Source organism: Schistocerca serialis, chromosome 3, assembly GCF_023864345.2.
Source record: "Schistocerca serialis cubense isolate TAMUIC-IGC-003099 chromosome 3, iqSchSeri2.2, whole genome shotgun sequence".
Taxonomy (NCBI): Eukaryota; Metazoa; Arthropoda; class Insecta; order Orthoptera; family Acrididae; genus Schistocerca; species Schistocerca serialis.
In genome coordinates this window covers 975,064,376-975,088,858 of record NC_064640.1, presented here as the reverse complement: position 1 = coordinate 975,088,858, position 24,483 = coordinate 975,064,376, and the positions used below count along the sequence as shown (strand labels likewise).

The 24,483-nt window shown below is 38.5% G+C and overlaps 1 protein-coding gene across 4 annotated transcripts in view; it reads left to right on the top strand.

The window, feature by feature from the left end:
• Positions 1-24,483, top strand: part of LOC126471409 (protein transport protein Sec16A) — a 241,503-nt gene that overhangs the window by 211,623 nt on the left and 5,397 nt on the right. For 3 of the 4 annotated variants that reach the window (XM_050099541.1, XM_050099542.1, XM_050099539.1), the window contains 4 exons: positions 699-844; positions 21,733-21,753; positions 22,811-22,975; positions 23,847-24,012. In XM_050099541.1, the coding sequence (XP_049955498.1) occupies positions 699-844; positions 21,733-21,753; positions 22,811-22,975; positions 23,847-24,012 (498 nt within the window). The remainder of the gene's footprint in view (positions 1-698; positions 845-21,732; positions 21,754-22,810; positions 22,976-23,846; positions 24,013-24,483) is intronic. The other variant, XM_050099540.1, reaches the window with a different exon arrangement.

Below are 24,483 nucleotides of genomic sequence, written 5' to 3'. Positions count from 1 at the left end.
TGTTCCTGGACATACTATCAATTGCCAAATCTACATTCAGCACCTGCTGAGCTGCAGCACAGTCCCCCTGTTGATGTTATTATCCAAAAGTCATACTTCAGTTGCTTACCAAACAATACCCTCCTAAAGACCCTTAACATGTGTTAAAACATTTGTCTTGTTTGTTGCAATTCTTTGCGTATTATTTCTTACAGAAACAGATGATGGTTGGTGAGTAGCTACCCAATGACAACAGGCAAATTCATTCAACACAGGCAACATAAAGTTTTGTAGATAAGCACTCATTTCACCAGTCCTTAACACAAAAAGAAAATTTTTGGGCTATAATGAAGAAGACACAGAATGAGTTGTAATATCTTTTAGTGAAGTGAAAGATGATTTCTGAAAATTTTTCACAGTTAAAACAGCTATGAGTTAATTCAAGAACTTCAAAAACTAACAGTTAAGTAAACTATGGAACCCAGTCTGGAAACATTGTACCTACAATAAAGACTCTGTCTTTGATATTAAAAACAATATGGTAATTGAATTGTAATGTGATTTTCTGTACACGTGAATGGTGTACCATTAGGGTTTATAGTTGTTCAATTCATTTTATATTATAGTTTTTAGAATCAATTGCCCTTTAATATGTGCAGTTTTGTTTTATTCATTTATAGATCATCATGAACTTATATTCAGTTTGTTCTTTTATGTAGAAACAGCCAAACCTGCAGAACAGACAGAATATTGGAACCACCCTTCAGAACCTACAGCCCAGTTAGATGCACATAATGTAATGACATCACATGTTCCCACACAGGAAGTTTCTAATGAATGGGAGCCCATACCTAGTAATAAAGAGGTAAGAATACGAAACATTACTGTTAACATATTGAGGAATTAAAATTTTAATCCTTCATTACAATAACCTGATGAAATAGTTACGATTATTTTGTTTCATAAAAGATACCAGTGGGTTGCGCTGTGTTTACTGTGTCAGTTTCCTTCATGTAAAGTAGAGTGAGAGTAGAAAGTTGGCAATATCCCATTCCTACTTAAAAAGGTTGTAAAGTGTGTGTGCGTGAGGGGAGGGAGGGGGGAGACACTGCAATTGTTCATTCTTCATAATTAGCTAAAATAGGATTATTTGTATTTTTGTGAGTATCCTTTTTTTCTGCTTCTAACTTCAGTCATTTCCAATATCATATATTAGCAAACTAGTGATTAGTTCTGTGGAGGGGTCAACATCAAATGTAATAGCATATCATTTTTCTTATTTATATAAATCTTTTATAAATTGTGAAGCTAAATGTCTTTTTTTATATTCAGAGTTCCTGGTAGTTGGTTGAAATGTTGGGTGTATTGGCAACTAAGTGCACCCACTAAGAAGTTACTCTCTCATCCATAAATTTGATAGACTACACAAAACTGTGTGGAATTGTTGAGAAGAATATTGCATTCATTTACGGCGTTTCTTTTTTCAAATATCTGAAGTTCGATATCTTTGGAACATTGGAAACTTGGCACATAAGATTCTATACTGAAATTCACATAATAATGTACTAAAATATGTACAGCAATTGTGTTGATTGCTCTAGCACTGGGGCCCATGGTATGTGGTCATTGCATTTAGTAGCTGGAAATGCTGTGTGGCTAGGGCCTCCTGTCTGGTAGGCCGTTCGCCTGGTGCAAGTCTTTAGAGTTGACGCCACTTCGGCGACTTGCATGTCAATGGGAATGAAATGATTATGATAAGGACAACACAACACCCAGTCCCTGAGCGGAGAAAATCTCCGACCCAGCCGGGAATCGAACCCGGGCCACTAGGTATGACATTCCATTGGGCTGACCACTCAGCTACCAGGGGCAGACATTTAGTAGTTGAAGAAATATCATAATATAATAATAATTAGTTCAATATAACAGTGAAAAATTTTGGACAGAATATAAGCAGTTGTCTGAGAATGGTTGAAATTCAGTGTTACAGGACAAAATTACATTGAAGATTAATTGCATAGATAGGATAAGTAATAAAGGGATAATAAATCAAATCGGGGAGAGTGACTTAAAGGCATGGCCACAGTAAGTAAGTTTAAATGGATGTAGGTTGCAGTAGTTACACAAAGATGAAGAGCATAAACTAACACATAGACCAGCTTAGAGAGCTTTATCAAACCAGTCTTCAAACTGAGGACTACAGCATAAATAACAAAAGTGTTATAACTTCAAATTGAACAAATATATTTCAAGGAAGACGCAATACGTGAAAGTCACAGATCAAGTAAACAGAGTAAGACGTGTGTACACTTTAACAGTCAAATCATAACTGAGTCCAAGTCTAGGGGCCACTGGCTGGCTGGCCGCTTAGGTCGCGCTGCTGCTGCATGGCTGGCAGACAGCGCCGCATGTAGAGGACGTGCGTAACTGCACGGCGGCACTTTGAAAGATTGGCGGGTCACAACAAAAAGAATAGTCTAGCATTTACTATTTATAAAAGGAATGTACTAGTGCATAGGCACACAAATAGCTCGGCTTTTGATTGTGTAAGTCAATGATCTTCCAAAGTTCGGTGCATTGGTTATTCACTTATTGTACTGCTCAGTGCTTTTTCTATTTTGTAACCCAGTTCCCAGAACTCCTGAAAATAGACATTGACTGTGAATATTGTATCATAAACACAGTCCCTTTGACTGTTCAGAGGTGTTGCTAAACCCACCCAAAGATGTAAACAACCATGCATGAACAGTGCCTATTAGATGGAGGGAGTCTGATAGCCATACTTCCAGTCATTCCACCAGGATGGAGGTACACAGCTTGTGTTCTCTATAGTTTAACCATGCCTAGATGGTCAATACCGCGGTTCGATTGCATCCGCATTGTTACTTTGTGCCAGGAAGGGCTCTCAAGAAGGGAAATGTCCAGACGTCTCGGAGTGAACCAAAGCGATGTTGTTCAGACATGGAGGAGATACAGAGAGACAGGAACTGTTGATGACATACCTCACTCAGGCCACCCGAGGGCTACTGCTGCAGTGGATGACCACTACGTATGGATTATGGCTCAGATAGCAACACCACCATGTGGAATAATGCTTTTTGTGCAGCCACTGGACGTCGTGTTAAGACTCAAACTGTGTGCAATAGGCTGCATGACGCGCAACTTCGCTCCCGACATCCATGGTGAGGTCCGTCTTTGCAACCTTGACACCATGCAGTGTGGTACAGATGGGCCCAACAACATGCCGCATGGACCGCTGAGGATTGGCATCATGTTCTCTTCACCAATGAGTATCGCATATGCCTTCAACCAGACAATCGTCGGAGACGTGTTTGAAGGCAACCCGGTCAGACACACTGTCCACTGAGTGCAGCCAGGTGGCGGTTCCCTGATGTTTTGGGGTGGCATTATGTGGGACCATCGTACACCTCTGGGGCTCATGGAAGGTGTCGTAACGGCCGTACGAGATGTGAATGCCATCCTCCGACTCATAGTGCAACCATATCGGCAGCATATTGGCGAGGCATTAGTCTTTATGGACGACAATTTGTGCCCCCATCGTGCATGTGTTGTGAATGACTTCCTTCAGGATAACAACATCGCTCGACTAGAGTGGCCAGCATGTTCACCAGACATGAACCCTATCGAACATGCCTGGGTTAGATTGGAAAGGGCTGTTTATAGACAATGTGACCCACCAATCACTCTGACGGATCTATGCTGAATCGCTGTTGAGGAGTGGGACAATCTGGACCAACAGTGCCTTGATGAACTTGTGGATAGTATGCCACGACGAATACAGGCATGCATCAATGCAAGAGAAGGTGCTACTGGGTATTAGAGGTACCGGTGTGTACAGCAATCTGGACCACCACCTCTCAAGGTCTCGCTGTATGGTGGTACAACCTGCAATGTGTGGTTTTCATGTGCATTAAAATGGGCAGAAATGATGTTTATGTTGATCTCTATTCCAATTTATTGTACAGATTCTCGAACTCTTGGAGCCGAGGTGATGCAAAACCTTTTTGGATGTGTGTATTTAATTACATGAATTTATTACATTAGTACCTTTGTTCATTATTAATTTTGACAGTCACAGTATAGGCTACTGGACTTCGTTTTATTCTTTTGTTGTTGACTTGTTACTTTGAGAAGCATAATTGCAAAACTGAAAGGCTATTCATACTTTCAGTTGTTTTATTCTTTTGTTGTTGACTTGTTACTTTGAGAAGCATAATTGCAAAACTGAAAGGCTATTCATACTTTCAGTTAAAGTAAGCATTGGTGATAGCTTTAGTATAGTTACAGTATGATAGTACCATCATTTCTCATTCTATAACAGATGTGTGTGATTGATGCTATATGTCGTGCCAATTATTACTCCTTTTTTATTTGAAGTTGCATTTGCATTTATCAAAGCAACTTTCGGTATATAAGTGTTGGAAATAAATGTAAGTAATAATGCAGTGTATTTGTCCGGTTGAATATTCAAAACTTAGATGTGTCACTGTTTTTCTGTCCAGTATATGTATATTAGAAGCAGCTGTTGCTGCTTCACTTAAAACAAATCTAGTACAATTCAACCTCAGCAAAAAGTGCCAGTGACCTAAGTGAAATTCTGAACAGTCCATCTTGTGCATTTGTACTTTCTTCTAAATTTGATTCCTCACATTGTAATTAGCAGATTTGCTAGGACGTATATTTAATAAAATACTGCATTGTGATACAGGTGCTACATTTATACGCTGCTCCACATAATTAAAAAAGATTGAGATTGGCGGTATTGTTGTTTCTGATTATCATTAAAATACTTAGTATTAAAGAGTTATAACACAACAAGTGTGTTGTACTTGCTGTTGAATCACAATTGAATCACTTCTCTTTTTTTTTTTTTTTTATGTAGAATATTTACTGAATTTTTTGCCAGTGCTTGGCAGAACGTGTTAATAGTACTAAATAGGAAACTCTTTCTAATATTCTGCTAATTATATTTATTTGGTCATGAGCAGTCTTTCGGCTTCGTAGGCCTAAGAAACTGAAAGCCAGTTCATGACCAAGTAAATATGATTTGTAGAACATTAGGAAGTGTTTCATATTTTATATTAATGGAAACATTTGTTATTAGAATTTTGGGAGGGAAACAGGAAAAATAGATACCTTTGTTTTGGATGGAAGGAAATACAAAAAGTGATGATGAGTTGTTGATTATTCCCTTGTCAGTATTTTTGTTGCAGTATTCTCCTGTTTACTTTTGGTGTCATTTTGTTGTTCACAAATTTTACATCATGATTGGTTTATAACTCATTGCACTTCTGTCATTCGTCTGGATTTAACTGAAAAATAATCAGTTATCTTCCTAACCTTTTCACAAATTCCTGACTTTATTAACTTAACCCTGCTAGTTCTCCTACCATATCTATGCTTCCAACAGCCCAAAATCGTTTCTTATATGGCTGTGCTACATGTGTATCCCCTCACCACCCTGTCTCCCACCCCCTCCTCTCCTTCTCCCACCACCCTCTCCCCCTCCCCCTCTTGCCCCTCCCCCTCTTGCCCCTCCCCCTCTTGCCCCTCCCCCTCTTGCCCCTCCCCCTCTTGCCCCTCCCCCTCTTGCCCCTCCCCCTCTTGCCCCTCCCCCTCTTGCCCCTCCCCCTCTTGCCCCTCCCCCTCTTGCCCCTCCCCCTCTTGCCCCTCCCCCTCTTGCCCCTCCCCCTCTTGCCCCTCCCCCTCTTGCCCCTCCCCCTCTTGCCCCTCCCCCTCTTGCCCCTCCCCCTCTTGCCCCTCCCCCTCTTGCCCCTCCCCCTCTTGCCCCTCCCCCTCTTGCCCCTCCCCCTCTTGCCCCTCCCCCTCTTGCCCCTCCCCCTCTTGCCCCTCCCCCTCTTGCCCCTCCCCCTCTACCCCCCCCATCCTCCCTCATATATTCCTGATCCTGAAAGGTACTAGTACACCTTCTTGGCACTTTCATTAACCAGCTTGTGGTTCAATGAACTGGGCATATGGAAACGAAAGAGCTGTGATTTTGCTAACTTTAAATGTTATTGATTAACCTGAACAAAGAGAAGGAAACTTACTGATCATATACCAAAAAACCATTTCTGTTTGGGATGAAATAAAGTATGGTGATGGAGCACTTCTATGCAGATTTCTCCAGTTCTGTTGCACTTGAGGAAAAGGGGAGTACGAAAAGCTAAGTGCAAAAATGGAATTTCATTTATTCACACACTTCTCTGTGCACATTTAGGTGTTAAATAGTACACACTGACTGCAAGTGAAGGAGAAAACTTCAAGTATCTTTAGCTTGAGTACTTGATGTTTAAAATAATCTTCTGCTGTTGCAATACAACAGTTGGTATATGTTTTAAAGTATTTCATCATCCTTAACAAATACTGAGTACCACTTGTAGTTCTTTGAACATGTGCTATTTTGTGCAGTTTGATCAAAAGGTTATTACCTAAAACTGAGGAATGAAAAATGGATTGTAATGCCATAAACAGTCAACAAGCGACGAATTCCGAGGTCTTGCGTGTATTGGTGCTGGGATGTTTATTTTATTTATTTTTGTAATCATTCTCAGAGCAAGTTCTTTGTTTCTTAACTGTGGACTGAGATAAATAATTTTTTTTTTTGCAGAATAATACATTTTCATGTTATTTCTATCCTCCTATTTTGTCATTTTCATACCAGGGGTACTAATGAGTTACATTCAGCATACACTTTAATGTCATGTTAGCTCAGTGTTGTGTTCTGTAGGATGTCATGCTTAGCTTAATATGCATAGGACTGATAGTATATAGCAGTTGACCATACATTAACACAGAAGATGGCTTCAGATCAAGCTGAACTTCAAAACTGGTGGCGTTGTATAAACATTGATGTCGGATTATTTCCCTGTCAATCAAGGTCATATTTGATGGGCAAAATTTCGTGGGCCAAGTCGTATTCAGTAATTATTTTGATTAGTTTAAGGCAATTTGTACACACTTAACAACGAAGTAAGAAAGGGAAATTTGAAATGTTTGTAGTAAAAGTTAAGTACATGAAGTTTAACAGCAGCCAATAATGACTGATCACCTCTTACAAAAATGTTCTCTAGGCTCAAATAACAATATCACTCTGTCATTATGTATTGCACCAAGACAGAGCACGTCATTTTTGTACTTTAGTATGGTAGCCACAGCAAGATGGTGTCTTGCAGAGGAAACAGTGTGACTTATTCAGGTGAAAAAATCCATTATACAACCAATAAGGGAACCGTTTGTTTTGAGAATGCAGTGACAGTGTTGTAGATTGTATGATCAGCCAAATCAATGTGATATCGCTTCATCTGAGGTAGGCGTCAGTAATATGTGATTGTGGCATGCCATATTATAGCATGTGATTATGTGACTTATAATGACAGTGCAGTACATGTAGTACTCTAAATAATGATAATATGTAATGAAACGATAACTGTGGGACAATTTCTAAGATGTTTATCTCAAGCCCATTGGCTGTAAACAGTTGTTATACTTTTAATGGACACCACTAGGTGCTTACTGAAGGGGTTATTGTGGCTTGCCATTATATAGTTTTTAAATTGCTGTACTGTTCAGTTTAGTTTTGTAGGTTCATGCTATTAGTAACTGTTGCATTTTTGTCTTTAGTAAGGAGGAAGATTTAACTCCTAACATAACAAAAAGGAAATATAGTAATGGATAAGCATCCTATTAACTTTTCAGAAGCTATAGTATTCAAATTGATTGAGTTTTCCTGACACATACTGTTCACAAAGTCTCCTGTGAAATTAGTGGCAAGAAGTGTGGCAGCCTACACTGACAATGTGGATTGTGACCTTAACACTGAAATATCATAGGCCTATTTCTGTACAGCATAAGAAACTGTCTGTTCTCCTTGACCTGCTTCCCTGTATACCTGAGGTACCTCATGGACATCATTGATCTGTAACTCAGTATGAAGCGATAGAGCAGATTGATGAATCTGAATTAATTGATAGCTGTATTTTAGAATGAATGAATACACTAAGTAGATTCAGAAAGATGTAGGTTGCTGTAGGTACTTGAAGATGAAGAAACTTGCACAGGATAGAGTAGCATGGAGAGCTGCATCAAACCAGTATCTGGACTGAAGATGACAACAACAACATCATTTTAGATTATGCTGAGAGCAACATGAATTCTAACCAGTAAAGCCAAATGTTGGCTATGAAACTTCGGTGATATACAATGACAAGCCACAAAATTATTTGTTCCTTGTACTTGATATTGTTTTCACTACTTACAGTAATTAAAAATGTTCTATTTCATGTGACAAGATTATTCATACCTTATAATACAATAAACATACTTCTTATATCTATGATCTGATTTATGAATTTTTTTGAACCTTCGCGCGTGTCTCGTGTAAAATTTACTTAACGCTAGCACCACTAGGGGGTGGGGGGGAGAGCGAAAACTGCCCACAGTATTTGTTTTATTTGTGATATAACAAAGATTCTGTAACTTACCAAACGAAAGCGTTGGTACGTTGATAGAAACAATAACAAACACACACACACATTTCAAGCTTTTGCAACTCACGGTTGCTTCATCAGGAAAGAGGGAAGGAGAGGGAAAGACGAAAGGATATGGGTTTTAAGGGAGAGGGTATGGAGTCATTCCAATCCCGGGAGCGGAAAGACTTACCTTGGGGGGAAAAGGGGACAGGTATACACTCGCACATACACACACATCCATCTGCACATGTACAGACACAAGCAGACATATGTAAAGGCAAAGAGTTTGGGTAGAGATGTCAGTCGAGGCGGAAGTACAGAGGCAAAGATGTTATTGAATGACAGGTGAGGTAAGAGCGGCGGCAACTTGAAATTAGCGGAGGTTGAGGCCTGGTGGGTAACGGGAAGAAAGGATATATTGAAGATCCGGAGTTCTGATAGGTTGGTGTCAGTGGGAAGTATCCAGATATCCCGGACAGTGTAACACTGTGCCAAGATGTGCTGGCCGTGCACCAAGGCATGTTTAGCCACAGGGTGATCCTCATTATCAACAAACACTGTCTGCCTGTGTCCATTCATGCGAATGGACAGTTTGTTGCTGGTCATTCCCACATAGAAAGCTTCACAGTGTAGGCAGGTCAGTTGGTAAATCACGTGGGTGCTGTCACACGTGGCTCTTCCTTTGATCGTGTACACCGTCCGGGTTACAGGACGGGAGTAGGTGGTGGTGGTAGGGTGCATGGGACAAGTTTCACACTGGGGGCAGTTACAAGGGTAGGAGCCAGAGGGTAGGGAAGTTGGTTTGGGGATTTCATAGGGATGAACCAAGAGGTTACGAAGGTTAGGTGAATGGCGGAAAGACTCTCTTGGTGGAGTGGGGAGGGTTTCGTGAAGGATGGATCTCATTTCAGTGCTGGATTTGAGGAAGTTGTATCCCTGCTGGAGAGCCACATTCAGAGTCTGATCCAGTCTCACAAAGTATCATGTCACAAGTGGGGCACTTTTGGGGTTCTTCTGTGGGAGGTTCTGGGTTTGGGGGGATGAGGAAGTGGCTCTGGTTATTTGCTTCTGTACCAGGTTGGGAGGGTAGTTGCGGGATGCGAAAGCTGTTTTCAGGTTGTTGGTGTAATGGTTCAGGGATTCAGGACTGGAGCAGATTCGTTTGCCACCAAGACCTAGGCTGTAGGGAAGGGACCGTTTGATATGGAATTGTTGGCAGCTGTCATAATGGAGGTACTGTTGCTTGTTGGTGGGTTTGATGTGGACGGATGTCTGAAGCTGGCCATTGCACAGATGCAGCTGCTTCCAGCATCATTGTTACAGCAAAAAGCGGTAGGGAATATATTACTGTGCCTCCAATGCGAATGCGCGGGTTAGTACAAAGTATAGTGAATTTTCGTGAAAGTTCAGCTCGTGAAGGCTTGACCTCCAGTGTGCCAGAATCTTTCAAAAAGTACACCTTCATTGATATTTTGATACTCATGGGCACAAATAATGACACTAGACTGTCTCTTGAGGACTTATGGGGGAAAGTACTGGGAAAGAATATCTACATACCTACAATGAGTCGTATACAATGTGGAGAACTTCTGTCCCTGATTAGATTTGATGATGAAAGAAAGAAGAACTGAAAGATGAAAGCAGGATAAGTTTTGCCCCCTTTGTGAAGTTTTCAACAAAATTGTCAAAATGGTACATTTTAAAAATGGAGGTCTATGTAGGCTAGGATGAACGACATGCTGAGGAACGGAGTGCAAAGGCAATTGTTAGAAGCCTAGTGAATCTGCTGGCAGGAAGTGGAAAAATATAACAACATATTATTATTATACATCCATAGACTTAGCCGAGGAGCTTTACAGTGATGACAAGTTAAGTTTTGTGGAAACATTGAAGAGTAACAGAAAACACATACCAGAACAGCTAAAGAAGACGCAGGGTCCAGAGCTATATTCTTCTAAGTTCTTATTCACAGATCCGAAAACAGGCAATGCACCAGTCACCTTGGTTTCATACATCTCCAAACTGAAGCTTACTAAAAATCTCTTACTTCTTTCCACACAACACAATAATAACAAGGTGGATGAGTGGACAGAGAGAAAGAAAAAAGGGGGGGGGGGGGCAGGCAAACATCAATCTCTACTAGAATGAAACCAAAGGGGGCATAGACAACATTGATCAAATGTCGTAACATCATTCAGTAAAACGAGGGACGAAAGGTGGCCGTTATCCCTCTTTTTCACCTTGATAGATATTGCCTGTCTTAGTGCTGGAACAATTTTCATGATAAACAACCCAAACTGGAATAAGAAGCAGCATAATGTAAGAAGGCTATATCTGTTAGAATTAGGCCAACAGCTCATTATGCCAGCTGTGGAGGAGAGAACAAAGAATTATCATGGTTTTACAAAAGCATATCATCTCTGCAATGGAAAGTGTTCTAGGGAAAGCGCTGCCCAGAATTACTGCAACTGTTCAATCTGTTGAATTTTATTCAAGAGGAAGATGTCACACCTGTTTGAAGAGTAAAAACTCTAAAAAGGAGAAAGACAAGGTGACAAAGTGTCTATAGTTTGTTGCAGGTGTTCCAAGTATGTGTGTTCCACTCATTCTGCAAAAACAATCATATGCAAAGGTTGTGAAACTGAAACTGAAAGTGAGTAGGAAGGAAAAACTCAGTTGTAATTTCTGATTTTGATTTTCTGTTTTCTTATTTGTGGTTTGCTATTGTACATTCTTTTATAATTTCTTAATATAAGTCTGATGTATATGAAACTGTTAGTTTCATGATAAAAATATTATTGTATTTCTCAGATTCATTACTTTATTTATTGTATTTGTAAATGTTATAATGTTCCTAATGACTATGAAAAGTGTGTTGCAACCTGGTAAATAAATTCCTAGTTCATTAAATAATCAACAAAAGAAACAAACAAAAAGATGTTAAAAAGTGAAAATAACGTGAGGGCAATTTTGCCCCCCTCCGCCCCAGACATCCGTGTGACAGATCCGAGCTTAGTGGTGCTAGGGTTAATGTGGCTTACCATTATGTGTCACGAGCACCTCAGTTTCCATTTTCCTTCCCATCCTTTTTCTTTCCCCACTTGGCATTTCTTTTGCCTCTGGCAGTGTTTGTTGATGCACAAAATGCCAAGCTGTTTTAGGACTTGGAGTAAAACTAAATCACGCAGCAGTTGTTATAGCTGTAGCATATGACATGCACAATACAGTATAGCTATCAGGGCATTGGTTGAGGAGCCTGAAATTGATGTTAGAATAGCCTATGAAGAAATTCCAGAAAATTAAGCTAACAGGGTCACAATCAAATAACTGCACTGTACTTTTACGTTCACAATTGAGGCACTCTAATCTTCTTTTGTAAAACTGCCATTTAATTGAGAGAGCTTTATTATTGTTGTTATTATTATTACTTTTTATGGAGGAGAGGATGACATTCTTACACTAAAAGTTCTATAGCAGAATCATGGCTTATGTATTGCACATCTGCTTGTAATTAGAGGCTGTTTTTAGTTCAAAATATGCATTGTATTGCTGACACAGTTAACTTATACTATCATTCTTACCAGCTCAATGTAAATATTGTCTCTTTAGTCTTTCTTTTTCATGCTCATCAAGGAAGTGAACAATATTTCAATATGAAGTTAAAGTAGTCTCTTCACGCACTAATGTTGTGAATGAACTGCCACCTTAAGTGTTGTTTAAACCTGTATCAGAACAAGAACAGGACAAGAATATAACAATTAATAATATAAATGCAGCAAATTTGTTTAAAAAAAAATTATTCAAGCATATTAAAATGTGTACAAACCACAGCATATAACTTCAGGATGAAAATTTGTACAATCATTATAGGGGTTGGAAGTAGGAATAAATTGTGGCTTCAGGGCTGAAACTCCTTTCTGTTTACTTTCTCTAATAGTGGGCTTGACGGAAATTACTGCCTCCAGTTTTATGCCTTGCATCCTTGAAAAGTTTTGACACTGTTATGCTCCAGTTTACACAGCACATAATTGCATAAAGATGAAATGTAATAATTGTAAAGGGCATATTAAAATTATATCTGATAGACAAATGCTTTCTTGGTTCTTTTCTTAATATTGCTATAACACATTTTCAAACTTTTGTAGTCACAGTTTGTCTCTATGTTCTGTAAATTTAAGTCAACAACTACTACTTTCTGTGCCTTTCATTCCTTTCCTTTGTTGGCTGTATTAGTTTTTTGCCTTCTGTTGTGTCTTTATACTGACCAAATGCGATTTCTAGCAATAAATCTTTTTGGATGGGGATTACACCTTTCTCCACTTACTTTCTCTCACACGTACAACATGACATCTTCGATAATAAATAGTATTTATCTGTGATTTACAATTAAGATCTGTGGTCAAAGCACAATAATCATGTCAGTAGCTGATTTAAGTGGTGCTGCCAAATGTGTTTTATGCTCATTTAGATTGACACTGTACCTTGTTCATTGGGTCCAAGTTCAGTGTTACATGATAAAGCGGTTTTTGAACTGAGTTCAGATTATGATGTAAGGCCAATATTTATCTCCAGTCAGTAATGTTTATTCAGTAAGCTCTTAGAAATTTCGCCTGACACAAAAATAAAAATAATCGCACGTCACTAAATTATATTGGTGCAGTTAATCTTTGAATTGCATATTTGCCTGTAATGTAGGAAGAATACATTATTAAATTTGTTGATGAACTGAGAGATTGGATGACAGATACAACTACATCATTCCATGCTGCTTCAATTCTGTGCCAGAGTTCTTCAGTCATAGTGACTGTTGACTGGTCACATGCTAATGTCATGGTGCAAATGGAATACCACAACATTGAGCAATGTCAAGGCACAGTGGTCCACTTACCATACACAAAGCCACATGGCTCACTACATACTCAAGCTGCTAACTGCCCCTGTCACTATGTCACCATGTGGCAAGGCTCCTATCAATCAACTGTACATACCTCTGCCACCAGACTGAAAAACGACTTGGGATAGGGACAGTATAACACTTTCACAATCATTGGGGCATGTTTGTTCCACAATAGGTTGTTGGAGAGTCAGTGGGAATTTGCTGCATGCTATTGCTATTTCTCAATACCCTGCTTTAATTACCTATAAGTTGTATTGTCTTAAAGTTTCATAGTTAATCGTGTGTTATGTATTGTTGTAATTTTTTTGAAGCAACCTCTGGTATCTGACCTAAAATTTCAACCTTTACCTCATACACTTGGAATTAATAGTGTTGTAATCCTTACTTGCACTACTTTTTTGTTCTACTGTACTCTTTTTTTTTCCTGCAGCTATTAGTGCAAGAAGTCACCTCTGAAGGCCCAATAGTTAGTGAAATATATATTTTACTGCTGTACTGTTACATATTTCATAACATTTAAACAAAAGGACCATGGTTTTCATTTCATAGCCTGGACATTTTGTGTCGGTTTTATTTTATGTGGAGGCTTACAAATTATTCATCAATGTCATTAGGCTGAATTCTTACAAATACTGGTCTTCTGCTATCTCAAAGAGAGAAGTTTGACATTTTTCCATGACCCTTCAATGCACTTGGAGTGAATTATCACCACCATGTGTTATAGGACAGCAGTCCAAGTGGTAGTTCCAGTCTTGCAGGACTCTCCCAAACAAACGTAGTATAAGCTTCTCAGTAGCACTTTCTGTTGTGGCTGATGCACAATCAGTTCATTCTGGGAGGTCTTGAATGAAGCACGTCTGGATATTTGAGTTCCAGTGTGAGGATTCATCTCACTGGAAAATAAATTCCTTTTCCCTTTCTCCTCTTTGTAGAAGTCTGCAATTATGAGCACAATTTATTTGGCTTATTACAATGACACAGTATAGAAACACACAGTAATAACGGTACATATAAGTTTGATTCATACAGACAAAAGATAGCCTGCCAGTATTAAAGTCAATACATAGTCTGAAATCAAATCAAAGGTTCACAGTAGATAGCAGCCAGTACATCTGTCAAATGAGTGCACAAGAGAATGAGTTTTCTGCATGGCAGGCACACAGTTATAGCCAATTGGTGATCATGGGGTCCCACCAGTTGATGTGAAGTGAGCTCCAGGGTTGTCCCCTCTTAGCAGAGCACCCTTTTGCGGAGACAGCTTGTAGACTGTAGCACGACAGGCGGTAAGCTCTAGAGGTAGGGCTCAATCTCCAACAGCTGCGACAGACCCGTGTCACTGTCACAGTCTGTTACTACACTCCTCTTCCATGAGGTGTGACATCTTGAGATTCCAGATGCACTGGCAACTGTAAGTATGCCTCCAACAACTCAACCTTAGTATAACAGGCACCATTTTGTAACTTGCAAGACAGGTCTTCTAGGCAGGGATTTGGAACAGTATCAATGATGAGCTGGACGTTAACGATCTTGAAATCACCAGATAGATTGAGAGAGCCATCCAGCTTTTTCACAATTACAAGGGGTGAAGCCCCATTAGCTCTATGACACAGGAGTAATCACTTTGAGGGCCTCCAGTATGTCCAGTTTCAGATTAACAGTGTACTGCAGGATGTGCGGAATCAGGCAGGCTTGCAAAAAGCAAGGTAAGGACCTGGGTTTTAACACGTTTCCTGTGAAGGAAGATTTTGCTTATCAGCTCACTGGTGACCTGACGAAGACTTCGCTGAAATGCAACTTGGCTCACCAGCGTGCTGAACGCTATGAGTGTAGTTATACCTCTGGATGACGTCACTTCACCATATAGGTGCTAACTGGGCTGTCCGTAACAAAAGGGGACATATCGTTGCATAAACTGCTGCAATAGTGGCCAGCTAGATCCCGAAACAGTGTTTTTTTGTTGGACATTTTTACCGTACTGCATTATTTAGTAAATACGTATCTTACATGAAACAATACAAAAATATTGTTTTCACATAAACTTTGCACTCTTTAACAATTGCAGTCATAAAAAGTCATTCTTCATTTTTGAAGGCCATTCCTAATTTATTTGCAAAACACATAAACAGCTTATACAAACAATACAAAAAATTTGCACTGTTTAAACACTGCAGTCTTAAAAAGATAGCTGTGGTTTTCATTGAAATAACTGATGCACATTTTAGGTTGTCCTGGGCAGTCATTGCAGAAGGTTGTAATTTTCTTGGTTTTGTTGTCTGCTGCTGTTTTCCCTTCCTGAGTGAAAATCCTTTTGTAGCACAATGTGCAGCATCGCTGAAATTTTCTTGCTGGTCCCTCAATTTTTCCCAAAGTATGAGCTTTCTTTCTTGACGGAGGAGTGGCAGAGGCAGCATAACCACATAAGTGCTAGGCATTGGACTCTTAGAAAATTCAAACTGACATTCTTCTCCTCGAAGTGCTCTTTTTATAATGCAGAATCCAAGGATTTGCTGTAAAGGTCCATAGGAGAAGTTCCATTGCAACTTTTCTCCACCATTTCACCCCCTTTCTCAATGGTGAATAATATGAAGACATCTAGTCATTGAGATTAATGCCTTTTTTTATCTTGTTGCACTCCAGTATAGCCTTTGGTTTGATTATAACATCTCCTTTTCTGTTCTTTTTCTTGGTGTTCTCTAAAACATCAGTAGCTCCAGGAATCATTGAAATCATTAGAACTCTCCTTTTATCCACCCGATTAAAAATTTTAACTCCATTATTGTTCTCTGCTCCACATATTACCCTCTTTTTAAGCTTCTTCTCCACAATGTCCTTGGGAAGTTCTGCTGCATTTGGACAAATCGTTCCACAGAGAAGCATATTGTTATCTAACAACTTATGCGCTAGAGAAATGCTTGTATAGAAATTGTCAGCATAAAGAATACGACCATGTCCAAAAAGAGGCTCACACACCTTGCAGTTCATTGTCTCTCTCTCGATAGGTACATGAGGCAAAAGTGAGGCCCTCCTCTGTACAGATTTAGCACAGTTTTACACCATATTTGTGAGACATTTTGGGAATATACTTCCCAAAAATCAGTCTTCCTCTCCAAGGAATCCTGGATTCATCAGGTTACCACATTTCTTCCAGGGCTTAGGGCATTTTGAAAGTTACTCTACAGACGTTCAACTAACAACTGTACATTGTAAGTCCTATCGCTTACGCATCTAGGGGCGTCATTATCAACAAAATGCCAGCAAGATGGTAATGCCAGAAATCAGTCACAAGGCATGGTGGCTTTTATAACTTTATTTTCATACAGTGGATTCTTTGACCAATAAAGTGAAATTTCTGGGACCTCGTTTAACCCCATAATTAACATTATGCCCATAAACTTGCCTATTTGTTCCTCAGAAGCATCAACCCTATTGGAAAGTCGAAAATTTCTTTTTCTGGCATTTTGGACAGTTTCTGTGCTGCATATGTTTGTTTCCAATACAAAATTATTGAATATGTCTTGTGTTACCAGCATTTTGTAAAGATCAGAAGGGGTGTCAAAACTGATGGAAGTATGAACTTCTGACTCCCGATTAAAAATTACTCATGTTATATTTTGTCCAGTTGGCCCCTGAATTGGGATATCATTTTCATTACCATTATCAGAGTTACATACAGTATCATGAACCTCATCAGAGCAGGAGTCATCATCAGTTACATTTAAATCTGAAGAGGATCATGAATCTTGGGAATTGTAAGCTGGATCATCATTAGATTCAGGAGAGACATCATAGTCACTGAGGTCACTTTTATTTAGGTAGTAGTTCAGATAGTAGTCTAGTCCCTGCTCATCTAATGGTGTACTACATCTTTGTTTCCTTGTTACTGACAGCCCAGAAGTAGATGGATCCTTTTCTAGCTAAACATGCAGTGAAACATCATTACAACTGGTGGCCAACTGTAATTATTATAGGAGATAAACAGTCATCTCATAAACGTAAACAATACTTCACTATAGACCTTAAAGCAGCTATTCTTCATGGCTAGCACTAACAAAAGACGGTGTGTGTATTTTAAAGCAGTTTCTCTTGCTTGCAAACACTAACAAATTACGGTGAGTGTATTTTAATGTACAGCAATAAGTAACCTGTTTTCTGTAGCATTTGGTACTAAAAGAATGCAGCACAGCAATTGGGCCACAGGGTGACCTGAACAATTGAAAAGTAGCACAAAAAAGTGTTATCAGGTCGCCATTGGGCCAAATGGAAGCAATAACATATTTGAATTATTTATCTCGTGGTAAATAAATAATACCTTTGTGCCTTCTGCAGCTTAGAATTTGACGTAATAATCACTTCCTCAGTCTCAGGAATTAGCTGAAATTCACACCCATTGGGTGGAAAGAATTGCGTCGGGACACATGTTGGGCCGAGCCGCAGGGAATGTTTTAAATGAATTTTTACAGCTGCATCCACAGCCCGTCCTAAACCAGAGGTAAACAGATCTGAATATGAGAAGGTTAAGTCATTAGTGTCGCAAAATGGAATTTCCGTGGAAAACAAACACACTTTCTCTGAAAAGAAAAAAACAAACTGTTTGCATCTAATCCAAAGATATTTTCCATATTACCGGAATTAACAACCAAAAAGGAAAGTTTCCTTGAAACGTTTTAATGAGAGACTTCCATAGCTAAAACACCTTTCATGTGTACGTTATGGTTACCATAGGCAGTTACTCTCTGATGATAAGGCTGTAGCAGAGGAGAACCAAATGCAACATAGGTAGTACTACTCATAAGAGAAGAGGCTGCACCAGTATCCACCTGAAGAGGGACTTCCAAACCATTCACTCATTACATGATTACCAGTTTGACCCATAGCAGGATGAGCCAGCATTTCAATGGAGTACACTGCTTCAGTAAGAGAGCTATGATGAGATCCCGCAAGGGAAGAGGTGGGAGAACCAGACTCCGCATCATACCTATGGTTCCAGTGTCAGACAACCAATGTGTTGACTAATGCTGTAAGAAAAATAAGTAGCTGATCAACATGGGCAGAGGGAGTGGGAGCATCGGTTGAAACACTGAGGACAAGAAGGTAGACTGTGTGGATTGAAGTTATGTTTAGACAGTGAACCCAAAAAAGATTCTGATAGAGTTATGAGGGAGACATCATACGGAGACACTGGAAGTGTTGCGAGCCTGTTTTTGTGTGCCTCAAGGCTATTGTGCGGGCATGGCATAACGTGTTTACAGGAGTGGCTGACACAGTTTCGGGAAGTGTTTACTGTTGCATTGGTGGTGACGGTGGACACAGTGAACTGAACCTCCCACTGGCTTTCAGTTTCCTGTGTGAATTTGCAAGTGTGAGCAGTTTTAAAGACGTTGTCTAAGAACAGATCCGCATGCCTTAAAATCTGAGAGCCAACTTGTTTTCGGGTAAATGTTGGAGAAGCAAATCCTGAATCAATGAAGCAATATACGATCAGTGACATGATTCTTCTAAGCACAAAAAAGCACACCAGCAACTAGGACCCTAAAGGTCAGTACCCACCCTTTGTAGGTTTCTTTATAATGTCGGTAAAATTTCAGTCTACCTAATACCAGACAGGATTGACTCCCATAATGATCTTACAGCAGATTACGAAATTCAGCAAAAGGAAACTATCAGGATGTTTCATTGGGGACAACTTGCAGAGCAAACCCAACACACTATGCAAAGACCACAAAAGAAAAAATGACTGCTACCAATTTGAATTGGTTACCTTGAAGGCATTGAAGTGATGGCAGAGGTATTGTAAGTACATTTCCCAGTCATCAACACTGTCCAGAAATTAAGGGAAGAGTGGAACTGTCAGAGCCATCTAGCCCCTGATAGACACTGTCATTATATGTTGCCATTGTAAGGCCAACTGCTGTTGCTGTTGTTTCAGCAATGTCCAATCAAGAAGTAATTATATATCGCTGTTGTTGGAGCCACTGTTTCCTACAGCCCACATCCATGTTCTCCAATATATCAATGCACTGAGTGTTTGAAGAGACACATCACCATTGTAGAAATCTGTAGTTATAAGCACAATTTATTTGGATTTTTACATTGACACCATAAAACTGCACAGTAAAGACAGTAACATGTAAGCTCAATGTCACATGTACAGGAGATATCTGGCAAATATTGAAAGTCCATACATAGTGCGCAATCAAAGCAAAGGTCATCAACAGATAGTGGCCAGTACATTCTATCAAGCAATGAAGTGTTGCATTATGCAATTTCCCAACATGTCTTGGCCTGTTAATTTAGCTGATAGTTTTATTGACAAAGAAAAATGACACACACACATCTCAAAATGGGCTGTAACATTTGATGTAATTGCTGCATTGTTTCTTGATTCTTCACTAAGTCTCAGAAAAAATATCATTGGATCACTCGTTTCTATTTTTCATGAAAAGCCCTCAGAGCCATTAATTCATCCTAGCATAATTATGCTGCAATTTAAGTTTTTTTTTCATTTAATTTGGATCAAATTCAGTCTATTTCTAGCTCGCTGTATCCATTGATTTGTCTGTACTAGATAGAAAATATCAGCACACAATTTACATTGTCTCTTCAGCTACATTTGATGTTCCAGCACATTCATTTTCTATTTTACAGAAATCATTTGTCACAGAATTCAGATTGACACTACAAGCGGAGCTTGAAATCAAACTTGCTCTCTAAACCACAACATTATCATTTGTTGTGTATTCATGATCATACCAGTGATAATTGGTTCTACAAGAAAAATTTACACCTTTTTTTGTTAATTGGTTATGCAATCAAATTTCAGTACCAGACCCTCAAATTTACCCCTCAGAGATAGTAGTAAGACTATGTATTTTAGTGTTGGTTTCATTACAACCTTATCAAATTTTCCAGTAATTTGTAATCAATTTGCAGCCACCCATAATTTCCGCAAGCTATTGCATTGCTTTTTACTATATTTACACCAGGAACATATTAATCCTTTCTCAATCTTCCTCTCTTCTGTACTGTCCCTTTTCAAAGAGTTGTTGCAACTGGGTTTCCATGTTTGTTGCTTTGAAACTAATTGTGAGTGAGACCATCCTTATTGTTTCCAGATGTGAAGCAGCTTGGGTATTTATCAGAGCAAGGGCTCTTTTTGAGATCATTTGGAGATTTATCGAGCAATTGAAACAGATACCCAAAGGAATGGGTTAAAATTTTATTGTTAGCACATGGGGCCTCTTTCTGGGTGGGTACTGCCTGTTAATGTGTTACAGTCAGAATTTAATGTTCACTCATGTCTGATGTGTCATGTATTGATTGTGTAATTAGAAGTATTTTGTAAGTAATGATAATGTGTGGGCTACATATGAACTTAATCAATACTCTTTTGTGTAAAATCAAAGGGGTGTAAGGGGGGTAAGAGCACTCTTTCATTAGATGTTTAATGATGTCAAAGGATCCTCTTATTAACTTGGAAGGGCTGGCTGTTATTGTAACAAATTGTAAAGTAAGATAATGATTAGTTTGTATGAAATATTATTCATTAATATTGGCCAAGAGTAATTACTTAAATTTGTCTTATGTGAAGTTGGTATTAGTTCTTGCAATTAAAGTGAAATTTTTCTCCCACTAGTCTCCTCTGAAATCTTTAGTGTAATGGGTGCTAGATTAAGGTATTTCCTGCAAAAATAAGTCTGCATCTTCATTTAACTTTTATCTCTGATTATTATTAAGTCACATAGTAACATATGTTATAATGTTTAACTCCCACCCGCAGTCTACTGTGTAGTAGTGAGAGTGAAACCATGAAGTATTTTTATTGATTTTATTGTTCAGCAGACTTTCTGTGGTTTGTAATGATCAAACTAATGCAAAAATCTTCCTCATTTCAAAAATTCAAAACAAAACTATAGAAGGAAATTAACTGCACACTACTAAAATAATTCCTCCTGAAGTATAATTATAATATAATGCTTTGAACGTTCTTTTAGTCACAGTTAGCTCTTTGCAGACATGCTCTGTTTCATGAAAATATTAGTCCTGTGTAGAAAATGAACTTCCATATAAATATATTCTGGAACTTCCATATACTTAACTGGACATTTTGATATATACTGTTGAATACGGAAAAAAAAGACTTGTGTGTACCTTCATAGTCGTAACTTTATAATTTTATACAGGAATAACAATGCCTTTTATGCTCACTTGTTTGTGCAAGTCCCCAAATTCTTGACAGTGTTGTTTGTATTGATCCCTCTTTTAACTTTAAATTAAAGACATATAACTGTATGACGTATTGAGATACTACTTAGTACTGATAATGTGTGTTCTCTGCTTCTGTTGTGCCTCATATGGATTACTTAGCAATCAGTGGCATCTGAGTCTGTAAGTACACTGTGCCCTGCTTACAGTAATAAACAACAGCATCATGTAACTGTCATTAATTCAAATATTGATACAGATAGACTAATTGAACTAAAATCTGACTTGGACCAAGAAGTAGAAAATCCACTCTATAAAGATAAAAGTTCTGTTTCATTGAAAAGCTGCTCCCTCTTCCATCATGACATTTCAAATGGGGAAAAAATTGAATGCAGGAAACCAAATCAGCACATCAAGCTTTCAAGTGATTCATTTCTTCAAGATTGTTGCAGGATGCGAGTAAAATCATCAAAAGATAAGCATCTGATGAGCAGGCTGACTTCAGGCCTTTACCCATCATCAGTCATTCCTTCAAAGAAACCTATGCAGGAACAGGGAGATAATCATTTACACATTTCTCATTGCAAATATATGTCCTCTGATAAGTGTGCAGTGTTAAGTGGCTGTCAATGCAATGGTGTTTGGAGAAAGGCAGATATCATCTGTGATACTGTGGACTCCTGGAGCAAAATGAAAAGTGGAAACCTTTTTTTAAATATTAAACAGAGTTTGTTCGGCAGTAGTGACGAAAGCAAAGTATATGGTCGCAGTGGGACTAAACCAATAGTATTTGGAGGAACATTTCCTATTGATATGCCATTAGGAAAGGGCTTTCCTATGATTTCAAGCCCACAGCAAACTTTTGAAACTGATGTTCCTTTCAGAAACAACAAAGAGTGTTGATTGTCTTGACATTTTGTTATAATATGATGTGTTGTAACTTTCACACTTACATTAATTTCTGATATTTTGTCAGTGCTTTACATGTTGTAATTTATGTCAAATATTTTTTGTCATTGGTATAATTTTGATTTCACATTAAATGTTAAAAAGTACTAAGTTAACACTATTTTTGTCTAAAATGGTGTATAATTACATTCTGTGACCAGCATATGGACTTATTGATTGTAAGACTTCCATGAGCAATAAATTATTGCTCTCAGTTTTATACATTTACTGTAAACTGTTGTAACATTTTGAGAGTAACTGTCGGCTTGGCCATTTATTCCAATATGTGTAGAAAACTGAACCTGGAAGTCCTGCATCATCTCCTTCTGCCAAGGCCAAGCTGAAGGTGGAACCAACAAAACCAGTAGCAAGCAGTTCATGGTTTGGAGGTTTATGGAACAAACTGAGCCTTCGGCCGAAGAATCAAATGAAGCTTCCAGATGACAAGAATCCATCAGTAAGCTATTCTTAAAAGCAAAATAAGTATTAATTTTCTTGAGGAACATATTTTACTTTGAATCATGCAAAATAGCTGGTATTGCATGAAGTATTGTTGAGTTGTTCACGTTCCTTAGAACATCTGCGCGATTCATACTCCCCTCCTTTCCTGACCCTCTTCACTATCCATTCCACCACATCCCTACCCCTCTCTCCCTCTCCCCCCTCCCACCCCCACCCCACCCCCCTCCCATATCCTGTCCAATCCTTCCCCTTTTAAATTTTTGGTTAACATGGGCTGTATTTCCACATAAACGCTTTTGACATATTTACATAATTGTCCAATTTTGATCATTGAGGAAGTGCAGATTCTTCCCTGTAATGAAAGAATTCCACTGGAAATTCAGAAGAAAATCATTTCACTGAATGATTTAGTTCGTAAGATTTCTTTTTTGTGTAGTTTGAGTGCACTGATGTCAAAAACCAAAATACTGCATTTGAGAAAATATTACAGTTGTTATCATTTGGACATACTGCTGGTGTATATTTTCAGTGAGTACATAGTAACATTTCTTTAATGTGTAATGTCACATGTTACTTAGAAGTGGGAAGAATCTTTGAAAAGTAATCAACTGAATGAGCTGAACATGAATTTTTAATCCCTTGGCCAATGGTCCATAATATATTTAAGTATTGACAGAAACAGTCTATATTTGTTACATTAAATTATGACTGGTGTGAATGACCAAATTTGCTACTGCCATTATTAACACTACCACTTTCACCACTGCCATAAATCATTCTAAAAGCTACAGTCCTGTAGAAACAAAATATTATGAATGATTAGTTAAGTGATTTGTTGGATAACTGGTTTTTTCCTGATGTTGCAGATTGTTTGGAACCCAGAAAAAAATAGATGGACTAATTTAGATGTCGATGATGATGATGCTGGTTCTGATGTTCCTCCTCCTCCAAAGATGGAAATGAACAGAACACCTACCCCCTTAACTAATGTTCAAGAACCACAAAACAAATACAAGATGAACAGAGGGAGAAGTACGTACTTGTTTTTTTCCATCTGCTGACCACATTTCATTACAATGCCATATGAACATCAAACTACCCTTGAAAATGTGAGAAAGGCTGTGGTGCATAGCTTACTGTTTTTCACAAGAACAGTTACACAGATTCTCTCCTATAATTATTGTTAAATTTTCCATTGTGTTTTACTGAAAAGCATTATAGATTGTTCTAAATATGGTAAACAAAGGTAGTAACAAAGGTAGTGTTCATCTACTTACACCTGTTGTTTGATGAAGAGAACAGTTTTCCTCTGTAGACAATAATTGGGGTTTTGTTTATATTTTTTCTTTTATTTTCTTCTCCCTTGTTTTATTTTTTAAACATTAAGTTTCATTCGTATATTGTTGCCTGTTACTTATTTCTTCTTGAGACCTTCTGATTGACTTCTACTTCATTTGGATACCCATGTCATATCGACATATACCTTCCTCACCTAAGAATCTC